General features: G+C 33.6%; 1 protein-coding gene and 2 long non-coding RNA genes across 5 annotated transcripts; 1 reads left to right on the top strand and 2 right to left on the bottom strand.

The window, feature by feature from the left end:
• Window positions 1-1,027: 1,027 nt before the first annotated feature.
• Window positions 1,028-24,152, top strand: LOC127738462 (uncharacterized). 2 transcript variants are annotated; one of them, XR_008000051.1, is made up of 3 exons: window positions 1,028-1,821; window positions 10,225-14,070; window positions 23,199-24,152. It is a non-coding gene; the product is annotated as an uncharacterized LOC127738462 (long non-coding RNA). The 2 variants fall into 2 exon arrangements; XR_008000050.1 differs by lacking the exon at window positions 1,028-1,821 and having other exon boundaries at window positions 9,890-14,070.
• LOC127738460 (beta-1,3-galactosyltransferase 5-like) lies at window positions 4,412-7,472 on the bottom strand. The gene has a single exon (XM_052249715.1). The coding sequence runs from the start codon at window positions 6,527-6,529 to the stop codon at window positions 5,423-5,425; it is 1,107 nt and encodes a 368-aa protein (XP_052105675.1). The 5' UTR covers window positions 6,530-7,472; the 3' UTR covers window positions 4,412-5,422.
• On the bottom strand, window positions 14,079-23,246 carry LOC127738461 (uncharacterized). 2 transcript variants are annotated; one of them, XR_008000048.1, is made up of 5 exons: window positions 22,566-23,205; window positions 19,735-19,828; window positions 18,680-18,772; window positions 17,075-17,136; window positions 14,079-16,501 (listed from the first exon to the last, which is right to left on the bottom strand). It is a non-coding gene; the product is annotated as an uncharacterized LOC127738461 (long non-coding RNA). The 2 variants fall into 2 exon arrangements; XR_008000049.1 differs by lacking the exon at window positions 17,075-17,136 and having other exon boundaries at window positions 22,566-23,246.
• Window positions 24,153-25,144: the final 992 nt, after the last annotated feature.

The raw sequence follows: 25,144 nt of genomic DNA on the forward strand, positions 1-25,144 counted from the left end.
ATTGTTGGTCTTACCCACGACACCCCCTTGGTCGGACATTTAGGTATAAGGAAGACTTGCCTTAAACATTTGCAACATTTCTACTGGCCCAGACTTAGAAATGATGTCACAGAATACTGCAGATCATACCATATATGCCAGGTTGTTGGTAAACCTAACCAAAAAATACCACCAGCACCACTTCTGCCAATTCCAGCCTTTGAAGAACCTTTCAGCAGAGTACTAATTGACTGCGTTGATAATATTGGGCAAGCAAAATTTGTAAGCAAATTTGATTTTTTAAAAGGTTACTGCCACAGAGAGCTCGTGAAATATCAGCTTTTGTCACACCAGACGGCTTATTTCAGTATACTGTCATGCCGTTTGGTATGAAAAGTGCTCCAGCTACATTTCAAAGAATGATCAATAATGTTATAAAAGATTTAGACTGTTGTTATGTTTATATTGATGATCTTATTGTTTGTAGTGATAGCTGGGAAGAGCATTTGAAACAATTATATGATAATTTTGATAGATTGTCACAATCAAATTTGACTGTTAATCTTGGGAAAAGTGAATTTTGTCAGGCCACTGTTGATTATTTAGGGCATACAGTTGGCCAAGGTCAAGTGAAACCTATCATGGCTAAGGTTGTTGCAATTACCAAATTTCCTCCTCCTACAAATAAACAACAGCTTGTGAGATATTTAGGCATGATCGGATTTTACAGGAAATTCTGTTCAAATTTTGCTACTGTTGTTCAACCATTGTGTCATCTTTTACGGAAAGATTCTAAATTTATATTGAGTGATAATTGTCAAAACGCTTTTGAAACTAGCGAAACACTTTTAAATAAAAGTCCTGTTCTGATCACGCCAGACTTTGAAAAACAATTCAAACTTGCTGTTGACGCAAGTGATGTAGGAGTTGGAGCCGTTTTATTTCAAGAAACAGATGATAATATTGAGAAACTTATTTCATATTTTCCCAAGAAATTGGAAAAGCATCAGAAAAGTTATTCAAATATTGAAAAAGATTGTTTTGCACTATTGTCTGCACTTCAACATTTTGATGTGTATTTGAATCCCACTATGCATCATATCGTTGTTTATACTGATCATAATCATCTCACTTTCATACAAAAAATGAGAAACAAGAACCAGAGGTTGACTAGGTGGAGTTTATTGTTACAGGAATATGATGTTATTGTAAAACATATCAAAGGTAAAGATAATGTAACAGCAGATGTTTTATCTAGATCTTATTAAAACACTGTATGCATACTATATATTTTTGTACATTTTGTTCATGAGAAGTTCTTGTTAAGCTCAAACCTTTTTAAGGGGGAGGTATTATGAGATTGTTATTATCATAATTATTTATCTTGGCCTGATTTGTTTTGTGTGACCTATTATAAGTTGTTTACAAAATAATGTTATAATTGTGCAGTTTAGAAATCACTGGAACACTCATAGATACTGATGGAATGATTAGAACTTTCTATTTTACTTACATAACGATTCTAGAATGATCATAATCGACGATGCGTAATTTAAACTTCTACATTGTTCTAGAAGTTTCCCTTCTCAAGTTTTCTAGCAGTTTCCAATCTACAGTGTTCTAAGAGTTTCTGTGACAACTATATATACAGACACCGAAATAAGACTTATCAGACATTAATATACTTGGATTCTCAGAAGTTCTCTGAAGTTGTTGGATTGACATTATTATCATACTAGATTGTGAACTTATTGGACATATTCCGTGACAGTTAAGAGAAAAACAGTTAAGAGAAAAATTCCGGGTGAAGAAAAGACAAAGGATTGGACATATATTTTAACAGTTAAGTTGACATTTAAATTTGAATAATATTTCTTGTAAACTTGTATAATAAATCTTGTAAAATTTTATTATTGATTTGTGTCTTTTTTTGGCTACAATTTAAAGGTGATTTCTTGTCGTAACAAGTTTAACAAATTTCATTATCTTTACCTTCTCATACATTGAGAAATACAACAGTTAAACGTTTTTGAAATTAAAATTTAAGTTAAGTTAAGTTATTAAATAAGTGAATTTAAGTTATTAAATATTATATAAATTAACAGTCCTTGGACGGGATTCTAATCGTTGTCCCATTAAGTTGCCTTGATTTCTGTTTTGTAAGCAAGAGCCTTATCCCCGCTGCTACCTTAGAGAACACAATCAAGAGGCAAGTTAAGGCACTAAAACTTACTATACATAAACAAATGAATTTTAAAATTTGAAATATTGAGCAAAATCATAAAAAAGAAAAGGGATGTAAGCTCTGAAATGTGTGTATAGCTTACATATGGCAGTTGTTATCAAATAGTCCGTTTCTATGTATGTTGGCGTTTGTTTTTAAAGCAGTTCAGTGTTTCTGTTGTTCTGTTGTAACGTCATATAGTTGATCAGTTTCCCTCGAATTTGGTTTGTGACCCGGATTTGTTTTCGCTTAATCGATTTATGACAATAAAAATGTTTTTTTTTATCACAAGTCTGCTTTCAAGAATTATGCACACTTTTTATAATTTCGTTAGTTTTTCATTTTTGTACCTTTTTGCATGGACTGGCTCATATATATTTTTTTTTAACTTGATATGGTCTACTGAGTCTAATAATATACAATATAATTTTTTCAAAACAGTGCAGTGGACATTCCATTGCATATATTTTCTCTATAACTTTAATTGATTAGCCAGCCTTAATAAATATTATACAAGAAATTTTACTGGGGATGTTATACAAGTTATTATTTGTAGGTCCTTTTTGTTCATATACCTGTTCAACTGTTTCGGGAATTATACATTCTTGGCTTTGAAATATTCGGCATTGAGCGTTCCTCGTGAAAGTAAACTAAGAAAAGCGCTTCGGATGCAGGAAATTTATAAAGTGTTGTTTTATGTTTTTAACAACATCGTAATATAAAACTGATCAAAGATATCGGGCTCATAATTTATTACGCCAAACGCACATTTCATCTAAATAAGACGCATCAGTGGCGCTTAAACAAAAAAACAGAAGACCAAATGAAACACAATTTCAAAGGGAATTCCAAACCAAATTTTCGAAAATTGTGAAAAATGCGGACAAGGTCACCTTTGTCTGGGGATAAGAAAAACCTAAGTGTTTCAATGAATTCAAAATGTAAATTTTCAAAATGTAAAAAAATGTAAAAATGAAAAAATTCAAAATGTAAATTTGGTGGCTATGTTGAACGAATCTATCCCATCGAACTAGAGATAAAGGATACTACAGATACAGTTAAGTCTGCCTCATATCTTGACTTACATCTAGAAATTGACAATGAGGGTCGGTTGAAAACAAAACTGTACGACGAAAGAGATGATTTCAGCTTCCTAATTGTGAACTTTCCATTTCTATGTAGCAACATTCCAGCAGCGCCTGCATACGGAGTATATATCTCCCAATTGATACGATATTCCCGGGCTTGTATTTCCTATCATGATTTCCTTGGATAGAGGATTGCTGCTCACAAGGAAGCTATTAAACCAAGAGTTCCAAATGGTGAAGTTGAAATCATCCCAAATCGTCCAAACTTTACGGACGCCATCACGAGTTGGTTGACCGTTATGGAATAACCGTTTCACAGATGATATCGGATATGTTCCTTATGTCGTAACTACAATACCCTTCCTTTTTCACGAATGTGACCTACCGAATTAGACTATTTGCCGGATTTGTAATAACATAAGCAACACGACGGGTGCCACATGTGGAGCAGGATCTGCTTACCCTTCCGGAGCACCTGAGATCCCCCCCAGTTTTGGTGGGGTTCGTGTTCCTTAGTCTTTAGTTTTCTATGTTGTATCATCTGTACTGTTGTTTGTCTGTTTGTCTTTTTATTTTTGGTCATGGCGTTGTCAGTTTTTTTCGATCTATGAGTTTGATTGTCCCTCTGGTATCTTTCGTCCCACTTTCAGAAAAATACCATATCAATGTTATCCAAAGAAAGTAAAATATAACGATAAAAAAGGAAAGTCTAAACACGAAAAGTAGCGAGCTAAACATCATCATCAAAGAAATTAAAATAGGAGGACAAGAAAGAAACGTCTAATCATAAGAAGTGACTAGCAAAACATCGTTATAAAAGAAAATGAATCATAAAGACAAGAAGGAACATCTAACCATGAGAAGCAGCTAGCTAATCGTCATCAAAGAACGTAAAATATAACACCAAGGAGGGAAAGCCTAACCACTAGAAGCAGCTAGCTGAACAGCAACATCAAAAGAATGAAAAGAACATTTGTTGTGTGATTTTTTTTGGTCTGTAAAATGACCTATAAGAGAATATCGACATCTCATTTTTTAGCCCCGTATCCTCGTTGTAATATTCGATTTAAAATTTCAATTTTAGTGGGATTATTTAATAAACGTATGATAAATGTCAATGTACTTCATATGAATAATTTATTTACAAATAATAAATATAAATAAAAAAAAGTTTAAACCTATGATTATGATTTTGTTTTAACCATGCTGTTTTCTGTTAGAGGTTTTCGTAATAGTTTTATAATATTCCTTTGGTATATTTACTGTACCTTTAATAATCAAATTTATTAAAACCTTCAAAAATAGTTAATAATTTTTGAAGAAATGAAATGTACTGCGCGTTAATGTAATCGTTGAAAAACATTTCAAAAATCAATTATTCACGATTTAAAAAATATTTAAACAACCAACAGTATACTTTAACAATAGCAAATTTCAACCTACAATAGATTACAAAATTAACGATATTCTTGGCTATTAAGATTAAAACATTTCAAATATTCCTTATCTCATAAAATAAACACGCGGTAATTTCGTGACAGAAGTTATATTTTACCTTGCATATCACTAGACAGATACAGTAACTGATGTTCACATCATAAAAGACAGGAAAAGTGGTGGTATTTCAACATGCAAAGTCAAATTTGTTTATGTCCATATTTCTCTATTGTCGAAGGTTCGATATATTTTTCCTTTTTTATTTAGTTACATATTGAAAAAAGCCTGGTTTCAAATTAGACTGGCAAAATGATAGTTTGAGATAATCCGATTCATTCTGGGAAATTGATGATCGGATACAATATTTTTAAATTGTTTTATCTGTTAACAGTGGTTTTTAATATTTCCCAAAATAAATATTGAATTTTTAGATGAATTAAAACGGTGATAAAAAATTTAATATGTTTTGAAAATGAAAATCCTGGCCTAGTAAGACATTGAAATAAATAACTTTACACAAGACAGTATAAAAATAAATATTCTGCAACACAAAATGCAGGTTACAATGGTGTACAAAAGTGAAATCGACGCCGCTAAAAAAAAAATTAGCATGAGTGTCACTAGATGAAAATGAATAGTCCATCTGCAAACAATCATTCTACCCGAAAACCCATAATATCAAATGGTCATTCCCTTACTTGCATTTACACAGACCGTTTTGTGTATAGTTTTCTATAGTTTTCCACATAATATGTGGATGACTTGCATTCTTGATATTATTGATGTAAAATAAATGGCACGGCTTATCATTCAAACTTCCGCGCAAATCTTTTATATAACATTTCGGCTGAACTATTTGTATACGTGAAATCCAGGGTAAAAATCCACCACCATAGACATCTTCTAGCCACAAAAAAGGCACACTGTTTGTCGCTTCATACATCTCTCTTATAACGTCAGTGGACATTATAGAGGAAGGACCTGCACAATAAGGAGGAAACGTTGCAAAAGGGTATACAGACAGAGACATATACCATTTACTGCGAGTCCGACGCTTTGGTCTAGCTCCTATAACAGTAAAACATTCTAAAACCTTGGTTTTGTTTTGTTTATTGCTAAGATATGGAATAAGAAACGGAATATTGATAGTGATATCATCGTCAATCTTTATGACATAAGTCACATTGTTGCAGAATCTATTTACCCAGAACAAGCTAAAAACTCGTTTATATGTTAGATTGCTGTAACTGTCTACAAAATTTCCTTGTATAATGTCTCTGTATTTGACACTTTCCTGATCAATTTCCTTTTGTTGAGTATCATTCGCGGTTTGTCCAAGGACAAAGACATATTCAATAAGTTTATTGTCAAATTTTAAAGTAGATCCAAATGTATTCCTTATAACCTGACGTTCGTCGAATTTGTGTGTAGCTGTATAAACAAGGACTAGCAAGAAGACATGATTTTCTTTACAATTCGTAGCGGTATGAAGTAACGAACTGTATCCATGTTTCTGAATAAGAGGGTCCATCAGTTTATTAGCTGATACGTTCAGATAAAAGAGTTCAAACTCTGTTGCGATATTTCGTCCATTGTATCTTATAACCTCCCGGCTTCTGCTTGGTAATTTCGACTCTATTTTTAATATTTTTACAAATTGGTTTTGGATTTTTGGTAAAATATTTGAAAAGAACGTAACCTTGATATGCCTTCTTCGCTGACTTATTGAATAGTTGTAAATTAAAATCCATAAAAATATTACAAAGGAAATTTTCAAAAGTATTGTTTTCTTCATTTTCATAACATAGATTAGAACTTCATGTTTTAACAAATGGAGTCATTTACTTATATAAGTGTTTTTATGTATTAAAAATTCAGTCAGTATTTGTGTAAATAATAGATGGTATCGTATGCACAATACTCCTCACCTTAAAGAAAAGAATTCCCTGATATATCTGATTTTAAAGATATTTTCAATTATATCTGCTTTTTATCCTGTCCTCATTCATGTAATTACTAGTATCCATATTGATTGTATTATATAATTTTATTATATAGATGAAAGTGAGTTATATGAATTTCCTATTGTGATGAATTCCGATAATCTAACATGTGAAATAATTCGTTAATTTTCACTCTCAATGCTTTTCTAGCCTCTTATCAGACGCTTACTTGAGACTTCCGACTAATATGTGCGCTTTAACACTATAAACTAATTGATCAACTTTGTCACACATCAACAATTAATCATTGACCTGTTGAATTTGAAAAAAACTTCTCGCTTCGACAAGTGTATTTATCTTCTCGAACGAACAATGTGCCACTATTTTGACAGCAGTGTGCACAACACTTATTTTCATACTTTAAAACTTACAATGAAACCGATAATACATAAAGTGAATCCAGCTTACGCCAGTAACACAGAAGAGGATTTTGATATTCTGTTTCTATATAGTAAAAACATATAACTTATCGTCGTATTTAAATATCAAAAATAATACCACTTGTAACCGACCACCGCTATGGATTAAATTCGTGGTGTGCACTCGCTAAAGCTATGCGTCGTTCGGTCACATGTTGTCTGATTATGTATATTCAAATACGGTGATTGGTTACACTACAACTAATTTCTGAACCATCCAATGAAAATTTGACGTCTTTGTAAAGAAAAAACAAAAAAAAAACAAAAAAAAAAACAGGTAAACACTGCAAGCTTCGGATCAATAACAAGGCCAATACAGAAATTGTCACGTTATAATAACAAAGTACTAAAATCGTTTTTTTTGTACGTTATAAAAGTATTAAGGTTTTGATGATGATCAATAGTTAATGGTTCTTATTCATGTGTCAATATAACTCTTTGGAAAAAAGTAAATATAATTTTTTATCCCTTATTAAGAAGCAAAACTGTAGAACATAAATAACAAAAAAAAATGAAATCTTCCCAATACTGATAACATTTGTATTATTCCTCACACCGTCTTCAGACTGAAGACGCTCACATTCATTTAAAAAAGCCTTTTGTAAGCAGAAAATCTATCTATTTCATGTTTTGGAACCGAGTCTGTAGATTATCACAAGCCTATTTTCTTGTCGACCTCACAACTATTTAAAAACAGGTAAACACTGGAAGCCTCGATAATCACCAAGGCCAATATAGAGATAGCCAAGTAATTATGTCATTATATAGACACGATAAAAGAAGATTAGAAAGCTGTGAAACGATATCGATCGTTAGAAACACAAAAATGGTCACAGCTTTCATGTATCATTTATAACAAAATGTTTACCTGTTGGGTGCTTTTTGAACTCTTTCAATGCACAAAGCACATGTACTGGATACTGCTTCATTGTTTCTTAATATATATGTACATTGCGGTAATTGCAAAAAAGGTGTGTAAAACATCGACTAAAAAACAAGCAACAGTAGACAAAACACTATATAAAAAACGTAAGACTGATCAGCACAAACCTCACCAAAAACCTTGGGTTCAAATTCTTAGAAAAAAATCTATTTCTTTTGTTGTAAATTAAGCTCCACACACAGAAAAAATAAGTATGTTCTTTCCCTATTTGAAAACCAAATGAAATGTTTAAAAAATTACATGGTAAATTGATAACAGTCTTAAATATATGTAAGTTCTGGGGTTTTCGTGTTACAATTAATCTTCATTCAACAACATTCGAATGCATGGAAGTTATAAAGTGTTGTTTTCATTTTAAAAGTTAGTTAAAGCTACTAATGTTTTTTTTACCAGGCATCAGATAGTCGATAGGATGAATATATTACACAATGAATTTATAAATCAACCCAGTGCTGTAAGCTAAGTAAATCGATAACCAGCACATAGTCCATTAAAGATTATTCAATTGTGTATAAACAACTTATATTGGTCAAGTTGCGCAATTCATTTCAGGAAGGCGGTTATGGTAGCCTTTTCCTTATTTCCTCTGCCAATATCGTAAACTTGGTAATATATGATAGCTTGTTTTGAAGCTAAGACATTTTCACATATGTGGTTAATTTTTGGGGTAGTAAGTGAAATTTGTATTTCCGCAATATGCATAACCCGAAAAGCCCTTTGTCATGCGTCTTCTAGTGGTTAAGAACCCTCTTCACAAAATAAGTTCTTATGAAATTCAGGTCTTTGCAAAGTTTATTACTCTATAGTTTTTACATCTTTATTGTATGGTCCTCTGATCTTCAAACAGTACAAATGGTAAAGCGCAGTCATTTGTGAACAATTGAAACATGTCCAATATCACTGCACAGAGATTTTTTGTTAGCGCACTATTTTTTAGTTCCTCAGTTTAAGGAGCATTAGGGATATTGACGCATATAGTATATACACAGTCAGTAAATTTTAGTATGGTATTTCAGCTACGCTCTCGTCCCACATAAAATTTTCTTATAATGCAAATACAATTTTTGGACCTTGGCAGCATGTGTTATATATAATAGTGTTTGGTTTCTCCGGTAGTGAGCTCAAACTGAACGTGGAACATATTTCTGTGTAGTTCTGAGTATCCAGCCTTTAAAGCGTCGAGAGTACAGATATGTTGGTTTGGTTGTTGATACACAAAGGTTTAATGGAAAAACTATATGAGATTTAAGAACAGTTCATTATATATCCTGTATATGATATTTGCTAAGGAATGCAGTTAAACAATGAAGGCATTTTAAATACGGGAAAAATAAAATATAAACCATTGATATAATGTTTTTATTGTTATGCACGCAAAGTTAGACTTTGAAAATTATTTATAGAAACTGTATGATTTAAGTACGTTTGTACCCTTTTGATTAATCTATAGATAGAAATTAACAAGGCTGAAGAAACATTACGTTTCCTTACAGGGGCATTAGCTGTATAAATCATGATGACCGATTTAACTAAAATTCTCATATATGATTTGAAATATACTAAAAACGCATATCCAGATAACAAAAAGTCCCAAAAAGAAACAAATAACAATGCATGAATTCGAGACTAGACGCCATCAAATAACCATCGAAAGGACCTCGAGAGCAATGCTGTAATTATCATTAACATAATTAAAAGTTACCAAAAATAATAATGAATAATGATAAAAGTTGAACAATAAAAGTTGATATAATTACACATATATAAATTATTTACCATTTGTACTTAGGACTCTTCAGTAGGTAGTTCAAATGGTTAAAAATGTCTTTCAATTGTAACAGTTAGCAGCTTTTTTATTGTGTTCGAGTATGCTTTCTTTCATATAATACCTGACAGATTAAATAGGTTTGGTTCAAATTGAGATACAATGCTCTAATTTTCCTTTAACAGCTTATGTTATGCTTCAATATATGCAAAAAAATGTCATTGACTACCGGTATATACACATGAGTTGCCTCTTTATAAATCTTAATTGCATACAGGATGCATATTCATAACAATGAACTGAGCTCAATGCAAAGACAATACTTCGGTACTGACATGATTTATAACAAACCTTTCTTAAATTCAGATTTCAACTCCCGCAGTCAAATTTGTCCTAAGATGGATTCGGCTATTAATCATTGGTCGGGAAGAAGCTTAAGATAACTAAACATCGTTTATACTAAAAATTGTAAAATCATACAACAATTGAAAATCTAACCATGAGAGGAAGATAACCAAACATCATATTCATCAAAGAAAATTAAGTAAGACAAAGAGATTTAACAACGATTCATTAGAAGCTGACAACTAAACATCATCATCAAATAAAATAAACTAAAACGACAAAAATTGAACATCCAACCATGAGAAAACAATTACTCAACATCATCATAATAAGAAATCAACTACAAAGATTAAAAATATAACCAAGAGATGAAGATAACCAAACAACATCTTCAAAGAAATTCAATAACACGACAAAGATTGAACATCCAACCATAAGAAGACGATAACTAAACATCATCAACAAAGAAAATAAAATAAACGACAAAGATTAAACATCAAACCATGAGAAGATGATAGCAAAACATCCTCTTCAAAGAAAATGAAAAAACGACAAATATTGGACATCTTACCATGAGAAGACTACAACTAAAAATCATCCCCAAAGAAACGAAAATAAAACGACAAAGATTTAACATCGAACCATATGAAAACGACAAATAGAAATCATCCTAAAAAAAAAAGACAAATAAATGAAACAGTAGTATACCGTTGTTCGAAATTCGTACATCGATTGAGAAAAAAACAAATCCGGGTTACAAACTAAAACTGAGGGAAACACATCAAATATAAGAGGAGAACTACGACACAACAGAAACACAACATTAAAATGTAACACACACAGAAACGAACTATAATATAACAATGGCCATTTTCCTGACTTGGTACAGGACATTTTAAGAAAAAAATGGTGGGTTGAACCTGGTTTTGTGGCTAGCCCAACCTCCCGCTTTTATGGCAATGTTAAATATAACATTAAAATGACAACATTACATGACAGGACTACAATACAAATAAATGGGAAAACATATAGGACAGAGAAACATACGAATAATAGCTAACAAAAGGTACCAGGTTTAAAATTTAATACACCAAGACGCGCGTTTCGTAAACACAAGACTAACCAGTGACGCTCAGATCAAAAAAGTACGAAAGCCAAAACAAGTACAAAGTTGAAGAGCATTGAAGACCAAAAGTTCCAAAAAGTTGTGCCAAATACGGCTAAGGTTATATGTCTGGGATACGAAAATCATTAGTATTTAGAATAATTCATACTTTTGCAAACAGTAAATCTATAAAAAATGACTATATAATAGATATACATGATAACGCCGAAGTGGTGACTAACTACAGAATAAAAGATTTAACATCGAACAATGAGAAGACGACAACTTAAAATCATCTTCAAAGAAAATAAAATAGATTGAACATCAAACCATAAAAAGAAGATAAGTTTACATCATCAAATGTACCAGGCTCACAATTTCTAACGCCAGACGCATTCGTTTACATAGGACTCGTCAGTGCTTTTCGAATAAAACAATTAGATGACCAAATCACCAAATCAAACAAGAAGCGGAAGGGCGTTGCAAGCCGAATATTTCGAGAAAAAAATGTCCAAATACGGCTAAGGTCATATATGTCTGGGGATATGAAAAAACTAAATAAAAGTTTTGGTGTTTCTAAAAATTCATTACAATATAAACTAGTTTCAGGGATATTTGTTATTTCTAATTAAAACTATTCATATATAGGACATAGACATAAATTATACATTTATTATACAATCCCACAAAAATTAAAACATAAAATCGAATATCACAATGTAGATACTGCGTTGGAGAGTTAGAAGTCGATATTATCTTACGAGCAGAAACAAAACAAATAATACAATTTATTTGCATATAAAACCAAATTTACTGTACGTATTTGTATAAAGAATATAAAAAAATAATGGTACTTTAAAAATAATAATGATTCAAAAATATATATTGTTACTTCCTTAAATTTTCGCGAGTGTTAATAATTTCCTATTAAATACAGTGATGTTTTATTCAAAATTCATAGACGAAGAAAAACAGGACATAATATGGGGGTGAAATTTAAAGAAAACGACGAAAATGCAATAACAGTTCATTGAAGAGTAACCTTATTATTGAGCAAAAGTTTGATCTGATGTCCGTCAGAAGGATCAGCTTTTCCTGACCAAATAGTGACACCAGTCATTATACTTCTTATGGAAAACGTTTTGAATTTTCTTGGAGTTCGGTTTTTTTTTTATTTCACTTTTTTTAAGAGTCACATCAGAAGATTACGCATCATACAAAAGCGAATTGATGAATGTATTTTGTCTGACTCTAATAAATGAATCATCTGTTCATGTAAATTTAAAAAAAAACGACGAAAATGCAACAACAGTTCATTAAATAGGAAACTTATTATTTAGCAAAAGTTGGATCTCATGTCCGTCAGAAGGGTCAGCTTTTCCTGACCAGATAGTGACACCAGTCGTTATACTTTAAAGGGAAAACGTTTTGAATTTTCTTGGAGTTTTTTTGTTTTGTTTTTTTAACTTCTTTTTGAAGAGTCACATCAGAAGATTACGCATTATACAAAAGCGAATTGATGAATGTATTTGGTCTGACTCTAATAAATGAATCATATGTTCATGTAAATCCCATAAAACACATCGAATTTGAAATTTTGTAATATGATAGCGGTTTTTAAGACAAATTATGGATAACAAAATTAACGGTATTAAACACAGTTTGATAAAATTAAAAAAACGTAATAAATCACTGAAATCTAAAGCAAATAGAAGACTGAATAACAAAACTATTTGTGGATGAGTGTGCCCCCAGAGAATAGACAGGTCCTGTTTTACTAGTGGAACTCGTCGTTTTCGACCAAAGTAATTAAAAATCCTTTGATAAGTCTCAATATACTTTACAACCACAATGATCAATATGCATATGAAATGAAAGATTAAAAAGAGCAAAATACAGATAAGGTAATCATTTCCTGGGGAAGAAAATCCTCAGTATGGCGAAAAATGAAAGTTGATTTATAATTATGACCATATCAATGATGATTGATGTGTTTGAGCTTTTGATTTTGCCATTTGATAAAGGACTTTCCGTTTTGAAATTTTCTTGAAGTTAGGTATTTTTGTTATTTTTTTTCCATGTCATCACAGAAATGCTGACTTCTGAGCTGGTGATTCTCTCGAGGAAGAAACCTCCACCAGCAGAGGCATTCAGTGATTCTAAATAAACTCATCATAGTGTTGTGCCGGCCAAAAATTGGTTCCTTACTATGTCCTTTTATGCTCCATGAATATGTTAAAATGGTCTCAAGTGTTATATTGTTAATATTTATTGTTGTAAAGATATTTAGTTATTCACACCCCTATTAAATCCTATCTGGTTCCATTGTAATATCCGTTTGTTTACATCTGATGTTAAAGTACATTTCTGGAATGTCACAGAAAATAGATTTATGCAGATTTGTTTACATGTTGACGGTGACCCCGAAATTAATAGTTTACGCTTGTTGTGTAACAAATATGACTCGATGCTGTAGAACTCATATAATTGTGCTCTTCTATGTTGTTTACAAACTTATTTATATATATATTAGCTCTCATATTGCAGTTTCAGTCTACTTTCACTTTTCACTTGTAGTTCAGAATGTTCATTTTGTCAGGTCACGAACCCACTTCAATTGGGAAATTTACTTACATTACATTCTGTCACTAGTTATATCAGGCATTTCTAGCTTAATAATATATTTATTTATCCAACTAGATAGGTGTGGATCCCTTCCGATGTATGAATTTATTTGGTATATTGTGCTTAAGTCCCCGGAGGTTACGTAGAACCACCATCTTTGCGCAAATCTGCGCGTTTGCCCGGAGATCGCATAGAATTATTTGATTGGTTGATATTATTCTATATATAAAACGACGTCAGCGTACTTGTGACGTCATTCTTCTCTGTTCAATTTCCACTTGATACACGTTTATTTAACAGTCGCATAGATTTTAGCTTGTTTCTTTTATAATGTCGCAGCAACATATTCGCTCGGATGTAGCCATGGTACGTTATCGTGATAGTTTAATTGCTTATAATATTTAAAAATGCCTTTTTAGGTAAATTAATGAGTGTTTCTACTAGAGAAACCATTCTTTAACTTTATTTGCACCGAGAGTCAAGTCAAATTGCACCTGGTGCAACATTATTCAGTTACTAGCTTCCGTGAATCATTGATCTTTTATAGAAAAGTTGTGATTATAAATTACGTTTTATATTTAGATGATATTACCAATCAACTGAGTCGTTATATATATTTAATCCGTGTATAGCGCTACTCAAATTTAGCAGTGCATCCAAGTTTGGATTTCGGGCACCACATTTAATTAAGGCAACATTTATATACATTGCCGATGCAATGCACCTTGATTGGAATTGACCATTTATTGCTAAATTATAGACTTTGATAGTTTACCGTAACGTCACCTGAACCTTAGGTGCAACTGAACCTTGGTGCAACAGCACCTTATTCTTATCGTAACGTCACCTGAACCTTAGGTGCAACTGCACCTCACCAGAAATATATCAAGTAAACAATGAGATCGATAAATCTTATACCTTTTTAACTTCTATGTATCCTCTTGGGGCTCCTTTTGTGTATTATATAATATCATTAGTTTATAATATTAATACTACTGTCAAAACTGCATATTTTCATGTTGTGCCTTAATACAGTAATAAACAGGGTGTGAACTTTTATCCGTTTTATGTCTCTGTAGAGCAAAAACAAAAAACAAAAAAAACAACAATAGAAACAGGTAGAACCCTTTTTGAAGTATATATTTAATATATGTACACGTTTATATGTCATTGTCCAATATGTGGTCATTGCGCTGACGGGTGGTGTCGACGCAACATATTTGGCATCCTCGGCGGGATTTATAACTAATTTATCTCCCATTTAGTATATTTAATTTTAAACCACTGTTTTGACTGTGGTGATTTCATTTTTGTTAACTTGTTACTATTGAAATCGATAGATTTTGTGAACAAATTTACAATGGATGATTCAGAAATAATATTTTTATAAGAGAATCTCAGATTCTTTAATTGACCAAGATATTAGCGGTCCATTTATTTTAATGGACATGCATGTAGTCGATGAAGTAACTTGTAATACTCCATCCCCTTCTGCAAGTGCATCTTCATCAAATTGACCAAATGTTTAAAAATACAAAAGAAGAAATGCAGTATATGACAAAAAAGACCATGGATAAAGTTGACCAAGACATTGCAGCTTTACGGGCTCATGTCACCATGCCTAATGTTCAAAGTTTGGGGTCAGGTGATCATCAAACTCATGTTACCAGAAATCTGTTGTATGATTTTGACCAACCAATAAATGATTGCAATGGCAGTACATTTCACCCACACATGAAAGGTGAACGTACGTCTCATTATTCAGAGAAGGCAAATGTCTCTAAAAATATTATTCCACCCACAAATTTTTATTTAGAGGTAATAATAACAATGGCAATTTAGCGACTGCTAACATATGGTCTTGTCCATCAACCCTGGCTCCCAGTTTATCTAGTTTGGTAGCTTGTAGGTCAGATTCAGTGGTGCTTCCTCCACATCGGAACCAAAATCACAATATTAAGATGGTACATTAGATCTAGATGATTATCTGTCCTAAACTAAATCCTTGTACTTAGCTGGTAGCCTTAAAGGTGATGCCAGAACCTTACTAACTTTCCCCAATAGAAAGAAAAGATTATCAAAGCTTGGTCAGGATACTTAATTTAAGGTTTGGTTCAATGAACCGAGCAGAGATTTTTCAAGCAAATCTGCAGACACGTATCAAGCGTAGAGAAGAATCTATATCTGAACTGGCCCAATCAATAAAAATGCTCACACGACAAGCTTATCCCAATGCACCTCCAACTTTAATTTTTACTTTGGCAAGGGATCATTTTATAGATGCTTTGCCAGATTCAGATTTGAGGCTCAGAATACGAGAAGCTCAGGTCAAAGATATTGCTGAAGCTGAAATGTTGGCACTACAGCTGGAAGCCTATAGAGTAGCTGACAAACAGAAGACCAATCGATATCGTGGTCATCCTATTAACGTAGTTGCTTCAAATGATTCAGATCGTCTAGATGATTCTGAGTCGTTTACAAAATCTTTAATTGATGGTTTCCGCCAGGAAATGAAGTCTTTGACCAATGATATTAAAGAGGTTGTCAAATCAGTCCAGAATACTCAACCTGGAAAAGCAAATGACAATGTTAGTAATAATAAACAATGGTCAAATAATTACCAAAACAAGGGTAACTACAGCTCCGAACTATGTCCAGGGATCGTCGGCAAACTGGAACTTGTCGAACACGGGGGCCGGTGTGAGACAAATGAGTCAGGGCCCAGGATAGTTGCACTTAATGTGTCTAAGTTTAGAGATGAGGGCGTATTTGTTTCCACTAGAATACAGGACTTCCCTGTAAATATGTTAGTTGACACCGGTGCAAGTGTTACTGTACTTAATAGAGATATGTTTAATAAGCTCCCCTCTCATCTCAGAATTTAGTAAACCCAGTCAATTTAAATTTAGTGACTGCTACTAGAGAAACTTCTGCATTTATTGGAAAATTGAATGTGGAAAGTAAAATTGGTAAAAATATCATAAATAATGAAATTTTGATTGCAGATATACAAAATGATGGAATTTTAGGGGTAGATTTTCTTACCCCAAATAACTGTGATGTTTTGTTAAGTAAAAGTTGTTTATCCATAAATGGTGACAAGATCCCATTTTACCATTTTAATAAAGATATGGAACCTACCATATGAAAGATTGCTGTAGCTCAGGATGTTGTTGTTCATCTTGAAGCTGAACTTATTGTCCCTGGAAAAATTGTTGATTCTCTTGTGAATATTAAAACTGGCATGGTTAGTGCTGTGTCAAAATTTGTTAACCAGACAGGAGTTATTCCCCTTAGACTAATGAATTTAACAAATAAAAGTTGTAAAGTCAAGAAAGATACGATACCATAACTGTTAAAATGGAGAACGTTGAAAATAAAGAAACACAGGTTCCTGAACAAGATTTAGATCATGTTTTTATAAACAATATTTATACTTCAGAAATAAAAATAGCTCTAAGAACTTAAATGAGGTAGAAAAAAAATCAATTAAGGTTACTCCTCATCAAATATCAGCATGCTTTTTCAAAAGATCCTAAAGATATGGTTGAGCATACCATTTATATAGGCCATGCAAGACCTATACGTATTCCCCATCGCCACCTCCCATTCTCCAAACGTAAAATGTTAGTGGAGGAAATGTTAGAAATGTCAAAAAGAGATATCATAGAACCTGGTTATGGGCCTTGGAGTTTTCCTGTGGTGTTAATTACCCAGCCAAAGTTTCGGTTCACGATAGATTACATAAGCCTAAATTAGCTAACGTACAAAGATTTGTAACCGCTATCCCGTGTAGAGGATACCTTGGACGCCTTGTCCGGGGCGAGTTTGTTTTCAGTACTAGATTTAAGGAGTGGTTATTGGAACGTAAATACAGCAGAAAAGAATAGACCTAAGACAGGTTTTTCTATACCAGGCAGTGGGTTATGGTAATTTAAGAACATGAGTTTTGGGCTATGTAATGCCCCATCCACTTTTGTGCGCTTAATAGAGAGAGTTCTCCGGGAATTGTCCTGGAAAATATGTCTCGTGTATTGGATGATATCATAGTATTTTCAAAGTCCTTCGATGAACACCTAACAAATTTAAGCAAGGTTATCAATTGCCTTAAAAAAGCAGATTTGAAAATCAACCATCAAAAATGTAACTTATTCAAAGACCAAGTGAAGTTCCTTTGACATGTGGTTAGTTCCAATGGGGTAGCCACTGATTCAGCAAAATTAGAGTCTGTTACTAATTATCCAATACCCAAAAATGTAAAACAAGTGAGAAGTTATCTCGGCTTGTGTTCCTATTACAGGAGATTTGTTCAAAATTGTTCTTACATTGCAAGACCTTTGCATAGGTTAATAGAGGCAGGCAGAAAGTTCGAGTGGACTGATCCATGCCAAGCATCCTTGGATACCTTGAAACATGCCCTTACAAGCACCCCGATTTTGGGTTATCCCACGTCAGATGACCTGTTCATACTAGATACAGATGCTAGTAACGATGGAATGGGTTCAGTTTTATCCAAAGAGGAATTGACAGAGTTATTTGCTACTATAGCAAAGCCCTTTCTAAGCAAGAACGCAGGTATTGTGTTACCCGTAGGTAATTACTGGCTGTCGTAGCTTCGATAAAAGATTTCCATCACTACCTATATGGTAGATATGTTTTAGTCAGAAGTGATCATGGCTTCCTACGCTGGTTATTTACATTCAAAACCCTGAAGGTCAACGATGGTTAGAGACCCTAGCTACTTACTTCAAAATAGAGCATAGAGCCGGTCGAATCCGTTCAAATGCTAATGCATTGTCTCGTCGCCCATGCTGTGAAACTGGCTGTAACTACTGCGTGCTGAAAGTAAATATGATATTACATATGAATTTCACTGGAAAAATATGAAATAGGCAAACAGGAAGATTCCCCTGAGAAGTTGTCTGTAGTCCCGGTTGTGGATGAACCCAAAATTAAGAACAAGTTGGAGGGAGAAATACACTTTGGCAAGGACATATCTTTGTCAGATGAACAAAGATAGGACCCTATTATTGGTCACTTGTTCAAATGGAAACTTGATGGTCATAGACCTGAATGGCATGACGTTTCTGCCGGCACCATTGAGCTAAAACACGATTGGTCCAAATGGGACTCTATAGTTATAAAAACCAATATTTCATACCTTAAATGGGAAAATGATACTGGAAGTAAAATAGTGTGGCAAGTTTTATTTCCTACTATTCTAAGAAAAACAGCCTTCAAATATTTAAATGATGCCCCTTTAAGTGGCCATCTTGGTATCAAAAAGACCTTGGCAAAAATAAGAGATAGATATTTTTGGTATGGCCTTTGTAGAGATGTGGAATATTGGATCATAAACTGTGATGCATGTGCCTCCCGTAAAAGACCCATAAAGAAACCTTAAGCCCCTCTTAAATTGTATTCTGTTGGGGTCCCAATGGAACGTCTAGCAATAGACATCACATGTCCCTTCTCTCGGTAAAATCAGGAAAATAGATTTATAGTCGTAATCGCGGACTAAATGGGCCAAGGCTTTCGCCATTAAAGACCAAGAGGCTCCCACTGTAGCCCAAGCGCTAGTTGAAGGTGTGGTAGCCCTCTTTGGTGTTCCCCGCACCTTACATAGTGATAAAGGTTCAAATTTTGAATCTACTATTTTTAGGGAAACTACCACCAGACGACCCCAATCTGATGGGATGGTTGAAAAATCAATAAATACAATTAAAGAAGTGCCATCAAGTTATGTTGATAAGAGACAAAAGAATTGGGATCAATATTTATCAGTATCAATGATGACGTACCGTTCATCAGTCCACAAATCCACTGGTGTCAGTCCTTGTAATATGATGCTTGGGCGGGCAATTACTCTGCCTGTAGATTTGGTTCTGGTAGTCTCTGAAAAAGAAATAAACTTTGTAATACTTTGGTTTTAACATAAGTTTGGAAGTAGACCAGCCAACATATGATAGCTAAAAAAAATAATCAATAATTAGTTATTGCTTGTTATTGCTTGTTATTGCTGACAACAATTTAAGTTTGTAGAAGCATCAACTGTAGAGAACCTGCTCGTGGAATGCATTAACTTAAAGACTAACAATTAGTCTAAGAATATGCAATTAAATTATGTTATCCAAACACCATACTCTCGGTTATTAAATTCATAATATTCAATATTTCAATTCTTTTCACAGGTAACCCAATGGGCATGCTCCCTGTGTCGTCAGGGCGAGAAAGATCTATTTGTGTCCGCAAGAAAAACAGTTGTTAGGAGACACCTGATTGAGCAACACTCTGATGTGAGTCACCGGTGTGACTCCTGTTTTAAGTTTCTGGGGGAGAGCTGACCAGAAGCATGGCACTTGTGATGCCAGGACCCCAACCACATTAGTGGTTAGGCAGACTGGTGTCACAGGGTTGGAAGCTGAAAAGGTTCTAAATGAGTTTAGACAAACAGTGCAAAGGAAAGATTGTGGCCAGACTTCTGCCACGGGAGACGGTAGTGCCAGGGCAAAAGGCAAAAAAGAGGCCAAGCAGTGTTGAGCCAAGTTTAAACAGGGCCAAAAAGTGGCAGGAACAACCAAACACCACCACTTCATCATTAGCTAGGTAAGCACCCTGGGTGGGAAAGTGGCATCAGTCACCCAAGCCAGCACTAGACCATACCCTAGTCCCTGTAGGGTAACAGCCATTGTGGTGAGGGAGCCCTCACCTACACCAGTAGAGGCAGAGGATCCAGTAAACAGTCTCTGGGGAGACAGCAATAAATCCATCCTTGGCATCTGATGCTGAGGATGGAGAGGTTTAAGACCAACTAAGCATAGGAGTTGGCCCCTAAAGAGACACTGGACATCCCCAATATTCCTCTGCCTCCCATAAGGGTTGAGGAAGCAGCACCACAGCCAGTAGCTGCTACCCACGGGACAACACAGGACAGGACAGATGCTACTTCAGCTACTGAGCGTGCCCGCCGTGTGGTCTGGGATCAACTGGCTAGCCAAATAGTGACTGATATGAAGTTGGCAGCTTGGAGTGATGTACAAGCTTGTAGAGTTGTGTTAGACATAGGTGGCCTTGTAAGGCAACACTAGGGATGGAACCAAGCTCTCTGCTGGCAGAGATGGTTAGAGAGGGCTCCGGTATGAGGCCCTTTAGAAAGGACGAGTACGGGAGTCCGATATACTTCCTGGACCGGGACCCGGCACATTTCCGCCATATCTTGAATTATTTGAGATTGGGAAACCAATGGTCATCGCAGTCTTTGCCCCGTGTGGTCAGGTACTTATATGACCTGCGGGCAGAGACTGACCATTTCCAGTTGCAGGGACTGCATGACCATATCAACCACAGAATCACAACCTTTATAGCACGAAATACGATGTAAATCTATAGATCCAAGATTCCTATTATGTACAACAGGTGTACAAGGCTAAATATTTTCAATTTCGGTACAAGAGAGTACCAGAAAGTTGATCAATTTATACTCTAAGTTCAGTTTGTGATCTTTATTTATGGAATCATTTGTTAAGAAGATCATCAAAGAGAAGAACAGACAAGATTTAGAAGAAATGAACTTTTTGTGACATATTTTTATATGTTTTTTTTTTTTTTTTCATGTATATGATAGAATTTAGCTATAGTTAGGGGAAATATATAAAGAATTTAATGTTAATAACAAATTGTTGAGATTAATGCAATAAGTTAAATAACTGTTTTAAAGATCATATGTGTACTGTAAGTATAATTATATTGTTTTAAATAGAGGAATAGTAGATGTTTTTGACAGATCAAATGTAAATCATTTTTTCTTACATTTTCAAATTAAATTGTATTTTGTTTGACAATTATTAAAATAATATATATATATATATCTTTCTTTAAAGATCAAATGGTTATTTGATTTAAAGTAATTTGTGTTGTAACTCCATTCCTGATGGTGCCTTCTGCTAAATTAATTATCTAAATAAATAGACCAAAAAATGATTAATCATAAATTGTAAAGAGAATGAAATTGTATATTATTAAATTTTTATTGCAGAAAGTGGTCAGTAGACCATTACAAATATATATTTTTCATGCAAAATTTACTACGCAGTCCTGTGGCATCCTTGGCCCTTTACTGTAAATCCTGTATTGAAAGGTTAGGTAACTTAACGGTATGTATATTGTTAATACAATGAATTATTACTGTATATGAGTATGTGTGAACTATTATGTGTGTTCTACTGAGCACATGGGTATTTTGTGTATAATTGAATATCCTTTTCAAGTTTTTTTATGTGGTACAATGGCATCCCTGACCTTTTACCATAATTCCAGCTTTAAATAAACTCATCAGAGATACCAAGATAGAAATTTTGTATTTGCGCCAGACGCAAAGTTTTCTTTTAAATTAACTGAGGAAGGTTTTCAAGTTTTAGAAAACATAGAGTAAGTCGCTACAGGTAAAATGTATATATCTGTATAAATAAAAACTTAATATATTCTACTTGTAAATTATAGTCAGTTTACAGTAATGTGATAATTTAATTGTAAATTTTCTTTAAATTTTTGTATGGTTGAAAAATAATGTATATATTTTAACTTAAAAGTAAGTGCCTTGGCTTTATATAGATGTTAATTTTTTTTATCTTACCTTACAATCCAATTGGATACCAATCCATACTAAGGAGTAGGCAGTGTTGTGCCGGCCAAAAATTGGTTCCTTACTATGTCCTTTTATGCTCCATGAGTATGCTATAATGGTCTCAAATGTTATATTGTTAATATTTATTGTTGTTAAGATATTTAGTTATTCACACCCCTGTTAAATCCTATTTGGTTCCATTGTAATATCCGTTTGTTTACATCTGATGTTAAAGAACATTTCTGGAATGTCACCGGAAATAGATTTATGCACATTTGTTTACATGTAGACGGTGACCCCGAAATTAGTAGTTTACGCTTGTTGTGTAACAAAATTTAATATGACTCGATGTTATAAAAATCATATAATTGTGTACTTCTATGTTGCTTACAACTTTATTTATATATATATTAGCTCTCATATTGCAGTTTCAGTCTACTTTCACTTTTCACTTGTAGTTCAGAATGTTCATTTTGTCAGGTCACGAACCCGCTTCAATTGGGAATTTTACTTACATTATATTCTGTCACTAGTTATATCAGGCATTCCTAGCTTAATAATATATTCATTTATCCAACTAGATAGGTGTGGATCCCTTCCGATGTATGAATTATTTGGTATATTGTGCTTAAGTCCACGGAGGATACGTAGAACCACCATCTTTGAGCAAATCTGCGCGTTTGCCCGGAAATCGCAAATAGAATTATTTGATTGGCTAATATTATTCTATTTATAAAGCGACGTCAGCGTACTTGTGACGTCATTCTTCTCAGTTCAATTTTCACTTGATACACGTTTATTTAACAGTCGCATAGATTTTAACTTGTTTCTATTATTATGTCGCAGCAATATATTCGCTCGGATGTAGCCATGGTACGTTATCATGATAGTTTAATTGCTTATAATATTAAAAATGCCTTTTAAGTAAATTACTGTGTGTTTCCACTACATAAACCATTCTTTAACTTTATTTGCACCGAGAATCAAGTCAAATTACACCGGGTGCAACATTATTTAGTCACTAGCTTCCGTAAATCATTGATCAATTATAGAAAAGTTGTGATTATAAATTACGTTTTATATTGAGATGATATTACCAATCAACTGAGTCGTTATATATATTTTACCCGTTTATATCGCTACTCGAATTTAGCGGTGAATCCAAGTTTGGATTCGGCGCACCACATCTACTTCGGTGTCTCTGCACCGTATAAGGCAAAATTTATATAAATTGCTGATACAATGGACCTTGATTGGAAATGACCATTTATTGCTAAATTATAAACTTTGCAACTGCACCTCATTTTTATCGTAACGTCACCTGAACCTTATGTGCAACTAAACCTTAAGTGCAACTGCACCTCATTTTTATAGTAACGTCACCTGAACCTTAGGTGCAACTGCACTTCACCAAAAATATATCAAGTAAACCATGAGATCGATAAATCTTATACATTTTTATGTTCTATGTATCCTCTTGGGGCACCTTTCGTGTATTATATAATATCATAAGTTTATAGTATTAATACTACTGTCAAAACTGCATATTTTTATGTTGTGCCTTAAATACAGTAATAAACAGGGTGTGAACTTTTATCAGTTTTATGGCTCTGTAAAGCCAAAACAATCTAAAGCAATAGTAACAGGTCGAACTCTTTTGAAAGTATATACTTAACATATATACACATTGATATGTCGTTGTCTCATATGTGGTCATTGCGCTGACGGGAGATACACACACTGGTGTCGACGTAACAATAGATACCAGAATTACAATTGTGTACGCTAGCCGAACGTTTCGTCTACAAAAATGTTCAGATTTAGGCGTTCCTCATAAAGTTAAATCCTGAAAGGGCTTCGGACGAACAGAATGTATAAAGTGTCTATTTTAGTTGCAATATTTGAAATGTTTGTGACTTCTCAATCCTGCCTTTACTTTACAAAATGGTGAAATAGCACACATAATAAACTAGTGTTGCTGTATATCATATTTGTAATTCGTTCATTGCTTCTTACTTAAATCAGGCCGTTAGTTTTCTTGTTTGAATTATTTTACATTTGTCATTTCGTGACCTTTTAAAGCTGACTATGCGGTATTGGTTTTTGAAGGCCGTACGGTGACCTACAGTTGTTAACTTCTATGTCATTTGGTCTCTAGTGGAGAGTTGTCTCATTGAAAATTATACCCCATCTTCTTATTTTTTATATTAGAATATAATGGAAAGGGCTTGACTCATTATATCGGTACTAAGCACGAAAAAACAAATAACAAAGATGCAAACAATCCCAAAGAAAGATATAATTTTAACAATAAAATGGACTCTATTCCCCTGCCATTCTATGTATAACTGATCGGTTTTTGTTGTAAACAGTTTTTTCAACCTATTTCAAAGTCAGTTGCAAATGATATGGATTAATCATGTTTTTTCAGACTAAAATATCAACCAGTACTAATCTAAAGAATTTAGCGTAAAGACGTCAAAACTAGGCATGGAAAAGCATAATATTAAGAGAGGGACGAAAGATACCAGAGGGACAGTCAAACTCATAGATCGAAAACAAACTGACAACGCCATGGCCAAAATAAA

This window comes from Mytilus californianus, unplaced genomic scaffold (genome assembly GCF_021869535.1).
Source record: "Mytilus californianus isolate M0D057914Y unplaced genomic scaffold, xbMytCali1.0.p SCAF_4, whole genome shotgun sequence".
Lineage (NCBI taxonomy): Eukaryota > Metazoa > Mollusca > Bivalvia > Mytilida > Mytilidae > Mytilus > Mytilus californianus.